At 36.5% G+C, this 16,579-nt stretch overlaps 1 protein-coding gene across 7 annotated transcripts in view; it reads right to left on the bottom strand.

Annotated features, from left to right (window-relative positions):
* Positions 1 to 6,325: 6,325 nt before the first annotated feature.
* Positions 6,326 to 16,579, bottom strand: part of CDH18 (cadherin 18) — a 337,159-nt gene continuing 326,905 nt past the window's right edge. For 6 of the 7 annotated variants that reach the window (XM_027812997.2, XM_027812999.2, XM_027812998.2 and 3 more), the window contains one exon: positions 6,326 to 16,188. In XM_027812997.2, coding sequence (XP_027668798.1) covers positions 15,686 to 16,188 — 503 coding nt within the window. In that variant the 3' untranslated portion in view covers positions 6,326 to 15,685. The remainder of the gene's footprint in view (positions 16,189 to 16,579) is intronic. The other variant, XM_055706002.1, reaches the window with a different exon arrangement.

Raw genomic sequence — 16,579 nt, 5'->3', positions numbered from 1 at the left:
CATAAGCTGGTGTATCCTGATAAAATTTAAATACAAGAAACAAATGTTCCACATATCAAGTAGGAAGGAATACAGAGCTCACTGCAACAAAATCAGTCCCCCACAAAATCTCAGTGTGGTATCAATAAACTCTAAGTATGCATGAAATGCAGTCTTCATTCTGCAAAAGGAAGAATTATAAGATACAAGGTATTTACATTATATGTATATATAGTTACACATATGTATACATAAAGATTTTCAGAGACTTTTATAATCCAAGTACCATACATATATTTTATTATACTGATTATGCTATGTTCTGTTGAATGGCATGTATGACTTTTTTCCTCAGTAAGCAGCATTTGATTTATTTTTTTTTATGCAAAGCAGTCTATTATTACATAGACAGTATAAAATATTATCAGGTAATATGAGTAGTTTCTTTAACAAATTTAGGTACTGGAAAAAAGAGGAGTAATTTAATAAAACCACTCACTAATTTACAAGTAAGAAGCAAATTCCTATTCTTACACATAATATGAATAATTTATTACCTTATTACATGGGTAATGTAAAAATTCTAAGTTTGTATGCTTAAAATTTGAATTTCCTTTCTTGCAAATTATCACAACAAAATATGTGATAGCTCAATGCATTCTTCTCAATTACCACTTCAACAATAGATGGATTTAAACAGTTGTCTAGGTTTGCTTTGAATTTCTGAAGTTTTAACATATATAGTAGCAATCTTTAATGTAAAAGTTTTCTTTGAATTACCCTGATAGGGAACAAAGCACATAGCGAAGTTACGAACCAGGTACTTTGTTAGCTACAATCTCAAGCATAATATGAAAGAACCCTATGCATGTCAGAGGAGATGTGATTAGTAGTTGAGAAATATAATGGTTCACATTTCTATTTCTCTTTAAAACTGATTCTCTGATTATTTTATATCATTGCTCTCTAATTTCAGCTCTCAGTAATTTAGTTAAGTAATGACTCACTTCAGAGCATGCTGAATAGGATAATAGGTGGTTGTGGGTAGTATAAGGATGAGTAGAGGCCAGCAGTTCTTTGACTTCAGTTTCATAATTCATTGGGTTTTAAATGGACTTGCAGGTTCATTTTCATGACCGGTGTTAACTACAGATGAACCAAGACAGCTGAAGAAGGTTCATGAACTACATCTGTAACTGTGTGACAGGCAAATTTTAAAGATACAGGAGGGGATGGAGGTAAGTATTATAGGGTTGGAAATTATTCAATGGTTTCTTCATATTCCAAAGCATTAGGCATGGAAGACTGGAACCGGTTTTACCCCTATAGTCATTTGGTCTTATTTTTAGTATCTCTTTCCTTTGCCAGAATCCAGGTTCTTTTTCCATTGCCACTAGGCAAAATTTCTTTGGGTTGAAGGAGTTTTTAAAAACAACCCTAGGAGGGAAGTGCAGGCAGAAACACTGTACCTAACAAGAAATTGCAGCTGTGTGACTTCCAAAGCCACATCTGGTGTAGAAAAGATCATCTCTGTATCCACAACATGACTTTTATCACTCAGTTCTATACCATGTGGAAAAGTATCTACTTTTGTTTATTCTAAATCTGTTAACTAAAAGCTCATTTTATGGTTCCTAGTTGTTCAACTGTGAAAAAATAGTAATTTTTTTATTTCCTGCGTGACAGTTCTAATATTATAATTTATTTTCATAATTTGTTATTCTCATCAGTAATTTCTTTCATATTGAAGAGTCCTAACTTTTAAAATTTGAGATGAGTGCTATTCCATATCTTTGAACATTGTTCTTGATTTCTGCATGCTTTCTCTAGTTTTCCTATGGGACCAGATTGTTTTACTGAGTAGTCGAAATGTGGAATCACTCTGGGTTTCCAAAGTAGCATAATGACATTTTCTAATGGGCTTTCTACTTCTGCTTAGTAATTCTTAACATCAGATTTATTTATATTGCTTTTGATGAATGCTTAGCAGATATTTAGATTAAAAAAAAGAGCTCAAAATATCCTCCCTGAGTAATAGCAATTTATTATGAGCTCATGATGCAGGTGCATTTTGGGTAGGTTTTGCCTTTGCTCATTAACTTGCATTTATTTCAGTTTTATCCACTTCAGTACATGCAGTAAGTAACCATTGATTACTTTGCAAGTCTTCACAGTTTGCTTTTCTAGACTACCTTTGACTCTATCAAGCAATTCCAGTCTTAGCATAGTGCCTAACGGCATTCTTTACAGTGAGAAACCTTACAAAGTACTCCTGTACCTTGTTTCTTGTTATTAAATCGGTTTTCAGGATCATGTCATTCCCTAACAGGTTTGATGAAGGACCTTGTCAAAAGCTTATTGGAAATCCAAGTGTGCTATATCAATCAGATTATTCTTATTCAAAGGCTTATTGATGCCTTCAAGAAATTCTAGTAGATAAGCCTTCTACGTAAACTAGATTTACTTTTCCCTCACTTATCCTATGAATTGCTGTGTGTACTTGATTTTGTTGTTTGTGACAGTTTCTAGACACCTTTTAGAAACACGTTAAGAATAAAACAGGAAGAATTTGATTTTTTCTAGCACTTCCATCCCAAGTTCTTAAAGCACTTAACAAAAAGGGATTTTCAAAACTGGACATTAAAGTTGAGCTCCTAAATCACCTAGTTTTACGTTCCAGAATATTAGTAGAAATCATCACCAGGATGCTTCAGCACCTTTCATTTTAGCATCTTCTATTTCGTGTATATTGATATGGAAATAATTGATTTCAGGCAAGCAAATCTGAACAGTCAGGACTAATTAGTTACACACTGGAAGAAATACAAGTAAGTTGCTTGCTAATAGGCATATATTAGGTTATTTGCTTAAGGACAGATAGGGAAACAATGGCAGAGACAGGAAAAGATTGTTTACATTTCATTTCCATGGAACAGAATTTCACTTTTATTATACTAAGCTCAAGGAACAAGTTTTCTTCCACTGTTACACTTCTTACTAACAAAATATTTGGCCTTGATTCTACATCATTATATATACAAAGTACTTTCTTATCACTAAATGAACTAAAGTTTCATGTCCATTATTAATGGATTCCATATGGTTATTCCTCTTTCCTGTGTGTATTGTGAAGTTATCCTTTATCATGTTTCAAAAAAACTGTATCAAGGACTTTTGCTCACCCCTAAGTTTTCCATTGTAGATAGCTAGAAATATTCTACCATTCAGATTCATCAAGTTATTTATCCTATTTCTCTTGGAAATTACTCAGTCTTCTCTTCCCCTTAGTTATGCTGTCTCTTGACCTTCAAGTATAAAACATGACCAATTATTCTTTATTCCATTCATGTTGTTTCTGTCATTAGCTGGATGACAGCTCTTTTCAGCCTTGTGTAGATGCTAGGGTCCCTGAGGTAGCAAATTATTCAACACTAAGAAGATCACATCCTGATCATCCAGAAATTCTTTAGGTGATACTACCATATAAATAAAAAATGTTCTGGGAATTTCCCATTTAACAACGCCATTCTCATTTGTGGCCTTTAGAGTACACAAAAGTCCTGTATGCTGAGGATCCAGCAGCATGATTTGTTCACAGTTTTTTCCACAACAGAGCTATAATAATTCTTATTACCAGCGACCATTCAGAGGCCACTGAACAATCCTCTACATAAAAAACTTTTCTACCATTTGCTCCTTATTCATTACATGGCTGATAATATTGTCACCATATTTTTATATTATTTGGCCATTTTCTTTGATTTTTAATTGTGAAATGTCTTGATTCAGGTTCTACTTCACAATAGTGGAAGCAACATTGCTAAACTTTAATTACATGATGAGAGGAGCTGACATTTTAAGCTGTATTTTACATAAATCAAACAGACAAAAATTGAGTTACATTCTGTATTCAGACAGAACAAGTTTACTTTTTGATGAGCTCTGTAGAAAGATGTATTCAGATATTGATAGCTGCCAAGGCATGACAGTGTCCCACTCCAGCGTGGAAACACCACCAGTGATGTAGTTAGGATGGAAGCTAGAGATGTAACACTGTGCTGAATATAGCCACAGTGTTATTATTTGAAAATTGGATAGGTTTGTTTACAGCAACACTTGTCAAATCCTCAAAGTCAAAAAAGAAACTCAGAATAAGGAGTAGACAGGAATATGGTGATCAGACTATCTCTTTGGCAATGTTATCACGCAGGTTTTCTGTGCTAACACTAAAGTGAGATTTACAAACAAATTTCATGTAAAGCAGCAGTCATTTGGTGATAATCATGTTTGCATTTCTCATTTCCATTTCAAATAGGAACTAGTGACCTTGAACTGAAATGTTCAGTATTTCATGGTAATTTTTTTAACCAAATAAATTTACCATCATACTTTTATTAAAAGTCTGTCAAGAATGGGATGCTCCTTAGCAATACGAAGAACCATACAGACTGCACCATCAACAGCAGCTGCAGAAGGTGCAAAGAGGCAGATTGACCATCACAAGCTCTTGCATTCAGGATGAATCCTTTCAAGTTGCAGTAATTTCTGACATAAAACACCTTGCAAACAAGGAAAAGTTTTTTTACTTTCAGAGGGCAAATGTTTTCTTTTCCACTGGAACAAATCATAGCACCATCTTCTTGGCTATCAGAACCATGTAAAAACTCTACAAGACACCAAGTACCCCTTCCACACACTTAAATTGGTATGTTTCTATCATCTGACTCATCCTCTCATAAGGTGTTCTTCCCTTCTAAAATATAACTTGGCAAGAAGCAGCCTGAGTTCAAGTCTGCTGTCCAAAGTAACTTACTTTTCAGTTGAGATGCTGCACCTTTGTACATACACGTTAAAATTATCATTTCAAAGACATGACAGTTGAGAAGCCAATGTAGAAGTTGAAGGTCCAAACTAGCCAAAGACTTTGCCCCTTCTCACTTTCTTCTTGTAGGGATAAAGCTTTGACAGTAAGCTGAATATAGCATAAGGTGAACATATTGTGCATTTATGTTCCATGTTTTAAATTATGTCTGTATTCTTTGGACTTTTTTCCACACAAGCTAAAAAAGTATGATAAAAAATCATATTAAACTCAATCTAAAATTTGGTTAGACATGAAAGAGCTGGAAAAGAGTCAGAGGTTTTATGTACATCATGACAGAAGCTTTCTTCAATGCCTTGTGCACTCTGCCAATATTTTGTGTGGACACAAGTCAGGCAAAAAGTAATACATTCCTCTAAGTAGACACATGACCATTTTCACCAGCAGCCCTCTGTGTGGCTACAGTCACTGTTCTTGCCACGTGAAATCTTTATCAAAAAATTAAAATTCTGCTCCAGAAGTAAAAAAATGCAGTAGTTTTTCATTACAAAAGTACAGTCCAAAGCTTCCAGCAGAACAAACTAAATATTTTCAAAATCCATGTGTAAAATCAGCAAGCGAAAAGCCTAAGCATACCAGTGGGAATCTGCATGTACCTGACTGATGCAGCAATGTGGGGTACTTACAATATCAGCAATACAAATTAGTGTATATACAAATTAGCTGAATAGTGGAAAGAAACACAAATAAACATTTAAGTGTTTCTTTTTCCACTGTATTTTTTCTGAATTCATGATCTATCCCCATTACATATCACATGATTTTGTATTATTTATGACTATGCCATAAATCTTGCAGAAAATGTCAAAATATTGTAGTATTAACTCATAAAGCCTTACAGTAATAATTGTAATACATTACTGAAAGATCTGTCCTGTGTCACTACGTATTTTATTGATTGTATGACTAATCTCAGATTGTTTCACTGTCACAGCACTCTCCAAACTATCAAGCTGCAACAAGGTCTTTTACCATCTCATACTAACACGCTCTTCATGCCAGTTCTTCTGCTGCCTTCTCCTCATCTCGCCTCATCCAGGGCTCGCTCTCTCTGCTCTTGTTTCTTCCTCGGCTGCTCTCTCTTCACTGGCTCTCAACCACTTAACAGAACCAGCCACACCTGCACCTTATCTACATCAGCCAACCCACCACCCCTGATACCAACCCACGGTTGTACATTATCAATGCTAATTAACCCAGCTTCATTCCTCTACAACTCCCCCCCCCCCCCCTTTTTTTTTAAAAAAATATTGCATACCTTACGCTTTTAACAATCATTACAATCTTTTTACAAATATATTTTTATACAGTCCTCTATAGTTCCCCCCTTTTCCTTTTTAACATTTCATACCTCAGGTATTTAACAATCATCATAACCTTTTTAAAAATAACTTCTCATGCAGTCTGGACAACTTGTTAAGAAGAAAAAAAAAAGTCAGGGACATTTCATAACTCATGTTTTTACCAACCACCACAAACTCTTTACAAATAAGCTTTTCATATAGTTTGGACAACTTGTCCCTGAACTCATACTCTTATTCCTTCTTCACTTTTATCTTGGGCTTTTCATCTTCTGCAGGTTGATCACCTTTCTTCTTATCTGCTTTTGTAGCATCTGGGAATTTGATTTCTTCAGAGGGTGGTTCTGATGAATTTATAGTGCCTTGTCCTATCACCTCTTGGGTCACACTGGACAGTAAACTGAGTGAGCTTTCAGAAACAGCAGATCTAGAATACAGTACTAACACATCATTCTGTGGCCCAAAAAACTTCTTAACACCCTTGTGGTCACCCACTTCTACAAGTGGAGACACCTTCAACAAGCACACAAACACTGGCAAGAATACCGCCAGGCCAAGCAGCAGCAGCAACACTGGGAGCCACCTGTGGCACCACACTGCTCCTGCTCCTTCCCCCGGCACAGCCATCACCACTGTCTAGCTGGACCTGCTCCCGCTGGACCACCTGGCCGTGTACTCTGTCGCTACTGCCTGTTACCCTCAGTCTCTTAACTCCGCAGCAGTCAGGCTTCCTTCTCTTTGATCCCAACAGCTCACCTTTACTGGTGTCTGATCCAGATCCCCAGGCTCTTCCCACCTATCTCAATGTGATCTGGATCCCAGGCTGTCCCTACCTGTCTCTGCTACATTGAGCACCGCTGTTACTATTCAAGACTTCAAACATCTCCCAGCACAACCATCACTGCTATCGCTTAGTCTCATAATCTGAACGCCTCACACAGGGCACCAATTGTCACAGCACTCTCCAAACTATCAAGCTACAATAAGGTCTTTTACCATCTCATACCAACACACTCTTCATACAGTCCCTCTGCTGCCTTCTCCTCACCTCATCCAGGGCATGTGTTCTCTCCCTTGTCTCTGCTTCTTCCTCGGCTGCTCTCTCTTCACTGGCTCTCAACCACTTAACAGAACCAGCCACAGCTGCACCTTATCTACATCGGCCAATCCGCCAGCCCTGAAGCCAGACCACAGCTGTATATTACCAATGTTAATTAACCCAGCTTCATTCCTCTACTTTTCACCAGTAATTGTCTCTGCCCTTTGATACTTGCTATCATCTACTCTATTGTCCTTCCACTGCTCTTCATGCTTCCTACAATCCCTCCCTCCCTTACAAATCTTTGCTTTGGAACACTGGATTTAGAAAACTTGCCTTTTAAGCCAGAAATGCTTTACACAACTAATGTCATTTTCTATGTGACCTAGGACACTAGGGTCTTGCCCAATATAAATGGTTAATAACACCAAGATTGTTTAAATTATCACAGAAACTGGTTTGAATGTTGTATTATTATGCACAGGGAAAAGGTAAGGAATTGGGCTATGTAATGTTCCATTAAAATGTTTGCCCCAGAGTAAAAAAATGAAGATTAGTACATTTGGCATCACATAGCACTGATAAATGTTTCCATTTTTCAGGGAGATGAAGTTTTATTCCTAGATTCCCCTGACATTCTTAAGATAAATTATTATACTACAGTGCTTCAAGCATCCAGCACAAAGAGGGGGCCATTGGGGGTAGAAAAGAAAGAAAACAACATGAAAGAATAAAGGGGGATATAAAGTGAACAATACATAATTCACGTTTTCAGGATCACTCAGCCCCACAGAGCTTGACAGAAAATAAGAATGCTGTTTTACTGAAAAATACTGATTAAGAAATCAGTAAAAATTCCATTAAATTTGTGATGTGGGATTATGATAAAGGGATAATTGAACTGGGAGATTCCCATCTAACATTCTGCTCTGAAGCCAATCTTCCACATCCAGGATAACGTGCTTTGACCACTCTTATTGATTAGTCCTTGCAGATTTTCATGAGAAGCTCGACTTTGTCAGAGAACAGTCCTTCTGACAGACTTCCCATCAAATTCAACAGAAGTAACTTCTTAATGTTCTGAGGAAATTAGAAGAAAATTTCTCACAAAAATTTAGTGAGTCTTACTGAAGCAATAAAATACTATTGAAAAAAGCATGACAGAGCCACAAGAAATATTCATTTGGAAAATCAAGACACAATATGAAGTGATTGCTAGAGAGGGGTATTTTCATTTTTTAATAATGCTACTACATAGGATACAATATGCTTACGGGATGGTGGTTTCAGATCTGCCTGAAGAGTCTAAATTTGTTTTCCTCACACAAGATTTAAGATTTAGTTTGCCTTTCATCTCCTTCTCTCAGAAAAATCTCGTATTTGCCGTTATATAACTAAATTAGTTAATGCTTGAAAAGATACTTTGGCATTCTACATTAAAAGAATTCTCTGTATGAAACAATTTTTGAAAAAAATCTGTCTTGGGATGGACAAAACAGAACTAACAGACACCTCATTCAAAGAGATGTTCTGTTTATATGTCAAGTTTGAAACATTTTAGAGACATACAATAGAAGAAATGGCACCACAATTTCTAATTTGGTGCTTTATGATAAAAACAAGTAAGAAAGAAGAAGAACACTGTTAATTTTATTATTAGCATCATCATATTCAAGTGACTTGCTTTTCAGAGCTGATAATCCAATTTCTTTCATAAATACAGTAGTTTTCAATTTCAGTCTTTTTTTAATAGTTATAGCAGCTAGAGATTAAAAAGATTTTAATCTCTGAATCACTCATCCATTTCCCAGTTGAAAATTTATGTAGCACAAAGTATTGAAACTAACTAGGAAATACAAGTTTGAACAAAAAGAGTGAGTTCAAAGTGTTGCAAATAGTACAGATTGTGAGCTTTACTTCTTTTTTAAGAAAACCAAACATAGTCTTCGTGTCATCATCAGGAGGTGTATATTTTCATGTACCTTTACACTTTCAGCAGTTTTAAATCAGTAGGACCAAAATAACAAAAAATTAGTTTGCTTAGTATGAGTGAACTTTTTGTACACAACCAGTATTTGATTAGTGCCCAACCCAAATCCTATCATGATGTTTGTTGTTAGATATGCTCTGCATGACACTTCAAAGCAGGGCTGAATTTTTCTTGAAGGTTCTTGGTCTCCAAATCAATTCTGAAGACACAGGAAAGCATTACTTCTAAAGAACATGGATATTAATTCAGAGTTTAAGTAAACAATGTACAATGTTCAGAAAAAAGTGAAGAGCAATGTAATTTGTTTCCAAAAAGTTAATGTGTCAGGTAAAGGTGTATATTAGAATGGCAGCATGCCTCAAAATTGTGTTCACACTGTAAGGCTGACAAACTGATCCATTCCTATCCACAACTCTAGCAGAAGATGTGGCAGCTCAGATATTTGAACAGTTCATTTATTTACATGAACCTTTATTGGGCTTTCCCTCAAGCTCACCAGCTATTTGGACATTGAACATACATGATGACAAGAACCAACATGGACCCAGATTTTGTTCAGTCCTGGCTAGGAATCTAACACCTTTCAAGCTCTGTGTGCCCTATAATCCTCTAAAAGTCCTAATCCCACTGTCCTTTTTCCCCTTTGAAGGTTGCCTTGCTGGATGAGAATGTTTCTGCTGGTACCAACCGCCCACTAGCTATAATATGCTCTACTGCATGTACTTCCAGAACAAACCAAATTTAGAGGCAGCTAGTGTGGAAGGAGTTTCTTGGATCTTCAGGGCCTTCTTGATTAAATTAAAGGTTGAGTTGCGTTAATGTATTTGTGAGGAGTTACACAACACAAAAACACTAAACAGAATTGCGAAGCCCACAGAAAACGTCTACTAAATTCATAAGCAAAACTTTCTAGCTTTTGAAGACTCTCTGTAGCTATGTTTACCATGCGTAGAAGGAGTAGTATGGACTTCAAGCAACCTAAAATTTAATTTAACAATAATATACGAAGATAGTAAGCTTTGTAAAAACCAAACAACAACCAACCAACCAAAAAACCAAACCAAACCAAACAAAAAAACCCAACAAAAACCACCCCAACAAACCAAAAGAAACTTCAATGAATCTTAGATGATCTAAAATCTTTATAAATGTTCTTTAGAAAGAAACACTGCATATGAGGACAAAAAACTCCCCCACAAAACCACTAGCTCCTCCTCTGAACTTGCACTGAGATTCACACTGACAATATTTGTCTTGTAAATACTATTTTACCATATTTTTTTTTCCTGGGGATGTGGTGAGGCTTATACAGGAATTGCACAGTATGATGGCACACAATATAAACCGGCCTGCAGGCAATAAAGAGGAGCGAGTAAGGTGCTATAACAAAATTGCACTTTCATCTCCTGTCAGCCTTAGCTTTATTTTTGAATTTTATGTCAGTCTGGGAAAGAAGCTTTTGCATGCAACAAGTTCCTTGTGAGCCGTAATCCCTGTATTTTCCAAAATGTAAGTTGTTGGTAAAGCCTGTCAATTCTTTTGAGAAATTATGAATGATTCCTGTGCAAGCCTGAGCTTCATCATTGTGAATGTCCTTGCCTGCTTTTTCCCTTCTATTGTGTGTCAACTTCAGATAACAACTCCGGTTGTTAACACCAATCTGGATTCATAGATGTGCAATTCCCTAACTCACTCATGTGGATAATGTATTCATCCTATAATGATGTATCTTAGTTTTAGGAGAGTGATGGCTGGAGTGGAATAGGTGCCACAAGTAAAAATAACGAACCATTTAGCAGTTATAGTGCAGTCTGTTGCAGGGTATCTCTTGGTGTCTCTCTCTCCCCCTACCCATCTGTAGCAATAATAATGTAGAACAGTCTTTGAAATAGTGACACAACTGAGTGACTATACCAGGTGTTAAAATGTAGTTAGTTACCATACCATTTCTGACATTGACCTCATTAATACTGCTGTATCAGATCTGATTCTTAAAGGACAGAGTTCTTTGCTGAGTATAACATACAGGAGTGAAGAGAAAGTAACCCATTCTAGCTGTGATGAGGAATACAATAACCCATCACCGTAGCAAAGACCATATTTTATTTGAAAAATACGAATAAAGGATTTTGTCCCTTTTGTTTATTAAAACAAAATGTAACAATTACTTGCATAAGGAGGTATACTTTACATTACTCTTTTGTTAAAAAAAATATAAGTATTTTTGGAGACTTTGGAAAAATAAGGATGGCCCAATATGCTCCTAACGTTCCTTAGAATGCACTGTGCCATTTATATGTACTGCAAGTACAAGGTCTCAGAACTTTATAATCCATAAAGTAACCCTAGGCAGCATAATTTCATATTCTTCTCTGCATTTAGAATATTTCCTTTGTTAACCTTTGTGTAAGTCTATGAGTTTGGTTAATTCCAGACTGGTCCAATAGTTAGGTTTTCTAAAGGATGATTTTACAAAGCCTTAGATCACAGAAATTTTTGTAATTGCTTTTAAATACCAGTGATAATATTTTCACATAGACATTTTCTTGCAGTATTCACAAATTAAACAACTGCATCAGAATTCAAAATAAAAATTGTTTACAATTATTTTGGTTTTCTAAGAAGAATGCAAAAATAAAGTGCATAACAGAGTGAAATTACTTTCAACTTTTACAGTCTTCTATGTGTATGTAATAAATGGTAAGACTGATAACCAAATTAATTTGTTTTCAATATATGAATCTTAATCTAATGCCAGTTGAATTCAAGCTCTTTCTTGTCTTTGAAGTGTATTAATTGAAGTTTTTGACTGGTGTTAAGTTGACAACATATTTTCACATTTTAAAATACAGGCAATTTTCCCAGATGATGTGTCAAGATTACAGCGTACTGAGTGCCCTCACCATTACAAGAAAGAGGGTTTGTTTGAAGAATGCAACTAATTAATTTGGTGTAAATGTACAATTAGTTGGATAGTTGTTGCAGAAATAAAATTGTAAATCAGAAAAGCCCTTAAGCACCACTTTATGTGTATGTGCCATTTAACTGTACTCTGTATCTTCCAGCGTAAGTAAAACTGGCAGTTTTCAGCATTTAGTTGTTAAGCGGCATTTAGGCTAAGAGGAAAATATTTGGGAATATGAGTACACAAAAGATCCATGAAAGCTTTAAGCAAAGTCTATACAATCAAATGTAACTATAAACTAGGAAAGAGTTTCCCACCATACTTTCACTGAATGTATACTTTGTTTAAATCAGCAATGCTACAAAATGATCATGCCCTCCATAGCATACAGTGTTATTTTTCTTCTAGTTTAATCAATGTTAATGTAGAAATTCTCAAATACAGCTTACATTTGTTTCTAGGATACAAAGGACCAAAGGAAAAAATTGTGGGATCAGGAAAAGAAATCTGTAAACCTGTTCTTTCTGCACCGTGAGGCCTTTTTCTATGGCCCTGAAGATTTAATATTCTGCTATTTGTCATGCAAACAACACGGCACTGTGATGTGTATTTGAGTAAAAAACAGTAAGCATAGCAAGCATGCAGACGTATCATGATAGAAAAGCACATTTGGTGATCACTGTGGATAGGACATACCAAACAGTACACACCGCAGTATCACTGAAGCAGCGTCTCAATAACCCTGCAGAGTTTTAAAGGATTCAGAATTCCTGGGGCTGTGGTTATGATGCACGTGCTGTACAGCAGGAAAGGGCACCAGGAACGGTGAAAAGGAGATTCTTGTTTCTCTGAGATATGACCTCCTTCTCTCATTAACTTAAAAAGATCGTGAGCATAAGGAGTGGTTATTTGCTTACATCACTGCACTTCTGTTGGCTTTAAGCCTGGATGTTCTATGATGCAAATAAAAATAAAACAATGGTGGGAACACTGCTTAAAGCACAAAACACAACTCATTTTCCCTGCTTCGGTGTAGGGCCAGAGGGAAGAGACATAAAGAAAACTAATACCTGGCTCTCAAAATTACAATACAACAATGAATGCAGTTTTCATGCAGATGTGCTACAAAGTATTATGGCCCATGGTACTACTAATGCTGAAAGATTTTCTTCTTAGCACTCTATTCATACAATATAAAGATTCACATGTTGGCATAAAGCGAGAGCATTCTAAATCAAAAGAAAATTTCTCCTCATAAAATCCTGCCACTAGTAGTTGCTTCATTTGGGACAAAACTGAAACATATCCTAATTCTACCCCCCAAAAATACAATACATAAACCATTATCAGCTTGAGTATAACACTACATTAATGTATCTGTTTAACTTTAGTCTACAATGAGAATGCCTCCATAAATGCATTTCTAGAAGATTTTGTATTTGGTGAAAATAAAAAAAATAAATACTTAAATAAATCTGAACACAGATTATTAAACTACTTTTAAACCATCAGCAGGACATTTTAGGGTCTGGGTTTTTTTCCTCTCTAAATTGCCTTGTGGGTTCAGATGTTGACAAAAAGGGAAACATTACCATTTTCAAGTTGCAAACAAAACAGTATAGTAAAAACAAATTCTGAAACTATAGTGCAACTAATACTTTTTAGAGTTTGAAAAGTTTCTTACAAAGCTACTTGCTAGTTTCTCCAGAAGGCTGTTTAAACCAAAAGCATCTCAGGACAGAGTTCATAAAAAAAAAATTAAAAATCCTGAAAAGTATAACTGATCAGAAATTTCAGTCACGTCTAGGACCTACTCAACCACACAGTAAAGAAGGGAAGGCTTCTGGTTCACCTGTGTGGCCTACAGTAGGTCAGCAATAAATACAGACCCTTCTCTACTAAGCTGAAGGTAAGTGGCACCTAAAATGTATAGGAAGGAATCCAGCGGAGTGTACAGATCTGTATCACTGTCCACACCAGCCCAGGGACTGAAAAAACAGTACACAGCTTCTGCTCTGCACAGTTCCCCCTAAGATGCATACTGCAAGAAGTCCACTTTCCTAAGTGAGGCTTCAATTTTCTTAGAAGCAGAAGACTGCCATAGATGGTGAGCCTTATAGGTCATAACCTTTCTTGGATATTTTTTTATTCTGAGCTCCTGGTCCTCTCATAGTACTATCACAAGAAAGACAAACAAAAGGTTAAAGTTTCAAACAAAACAGGGGAAAACCTAAGAATTTGCTGGATTAGGTCTTAAACAGCCTGAAGTGCTAGGCAGAACTGTTTAGCAGTTCTGCAATGCTAAAAAGTTACTAACATAGAAAAGCAATTTACTTAATCCATAGGAACCACAATAATGACACACTTTTATTTTTTTTCTTACTCCACTGACTTATAATGTTCCCAAGCTCCCATGATGCTTCAAATAGGGAGAAAAAAGCTTGCTCTTAGCTGGAAATTACTCTAGGGAAAATTAAATACCACTAGATTGAACTAAAATGAAAAAAGCATCATCATCTTATTCTCTTTGTTTTATTTTTTGCTATCCCAGTATCTTACTAGTAGTTCTATTTTGCTTTTAGTTACACAGGGAATAGAAAGACATTATGATTAAGAACTCTGTTTTAAACTGACTGTTGTAGCTTCTGGACTAAGACCAGAAAAAAGTCTTGAAAAGCTTCATCTACTGACGTAAGTGAAGCACAGTGAACCAAACAACTGTATAGTTTAATGGTGCTGCCATTGTTGTTTTTATTGAAAGAGCCTATGCTTCATCTGCTTTGCTGCATAAAGTGTACGCTGGACCCATTCCATTTAAATGAACGATGTTCCCGTGAAAAGACAAAACCAAAAAACACAACACTGGAAACAGCAGTTCCTCTAGCACGCAGTAACAGAGCAGGTCTGGTGTTATAGTCTAGAGCCATGTTTGAGCTAACAGCTAATGATGCCTCCCCTCCGTTAGCTGGTCATGGATGAAAAGATTATGAAGGGCATAATGAAATGACACCATCTCAAGGCAACCTGATTATTCAATAAGATTAAATCATCACAGGACCGTTTATTTAAGAGGACAGTATTGGCTGATCCCTTCTGTAAAGCAAACAGACTGTTAGCGCTTCTCACACTGGTAGTAAACTCCACTGGCTACCTCACATTGGGATCACAAGGCCTAGAGCGTAGCTAGAAATGCAAAATCACAACCACCTGCAAGAGAATTGCTCCCCCGTTAGCTATCTTCCTAAACAGGCATGACCATAAATTTACTGTAGCTTGGAGATGGTAAGCATATTGCAATAAAAATGTCATTGCTTGGCTTTACTTTAGGTATTGTTACAGATACAGTACCACAGACTTCATTGAGCAATTAAAAAATATACACAAGGGACAATAGCTTCTTTTTTTCTGTATTTTTCAAAATTTGACCTTCTTCCAATTGGAGAACCCAGTTTCACATACGAAAAGGGCACTTGTTCTACAGTAACTGCATACAACTTGCTCAGTTCCAAGTACTGTATTCATTTTTTGTTATCGTTGCTGTCATTTTATCTCCAGTTGTTTAGGGACTTCTCTGTTCCGGGAATTACAACTAAGTTGTTCTTTCTGATTCTATTTCCCCATAGAGTTCAGCTAGCTTCTTGAACTCAGGTCCCCAGTCTCCAAGGTAATTGTAATCCTGGTCAGAGTGTGTTGTGGCTGAATCCAGAGAGCTGATAGATCCAGCTTCTGATCTATGACCCTCATAGGCATATGTCTGTAAGGAGTCATACGGGGGCACGCTGGGGTCCAGATCAGCCTCTGCCAGTCTTTGTTTAATGAACTCCTGAACATCTATACTGTCAAGACTTGAGGAGGGATGATGCCTGGGCACAGGCTTCACTTCAGGACGAATATCCCTCCGGTATTTTAGCTCCTCAGCAGCTGATGGATTCCGCAGTGCTGTGATGTCAAATGCTTCTGTGTCTTCTTCTCCACCACCCTCATCATCATATGTCACAACATTTTCCCGAACATCTTCTTCTGAAATGATCAGAGGCTCCTTCTTGCTACGTCTTAGGGTGATGAAAAGGACCACAATTGCTAAAGAGAAAACTGCAGATATTAGAGTAGGTTTAAAGTTTACATCTGATGTAAGTAGATATACACTGAAGAAAAAGCAGGCACTAAGTCACAAATACAGAGGTGTAATATTTTCAGGCTAATCTTGGTATTTGGAACCATTTACATCAGGCACACGTCTGTAACAAAGGGTCACCAAACTTATCCAATCTGGAAAAGAGCGTACTTATATTCCTAAGTGAGCAATGCCTTTGTTTTGTAATGGGTCACCTGAACATAATTACTGTATGCCTGGAAAGAACCCATGAAATCCATGCACAGCAACATGCCAAAGTGCAACAGGCTGAGACCACACAACTAAGGGGAAAATTAATAATGCTGTACTGCAACTACGAACTTCCGATACAGCCTGGTCTCCCAAAGG

This window comes from Falco cherrug, chromosome 3 (genome assembly GCF_023634085.1).
Source record: "Falco cherrug isolate bFalChe1 chromosome 3, bFalChe1.pri, whole genome shotgun sequence".
Taxonomy (NCBI): Eukaryota; Metazoa; Chordata; class Aves; order Falconiformes; family Falconidae; genus Falco; species Falco cherrug.
This window is presented reverse-complemented; position numbering and strand designations above follow the sequence as displayed.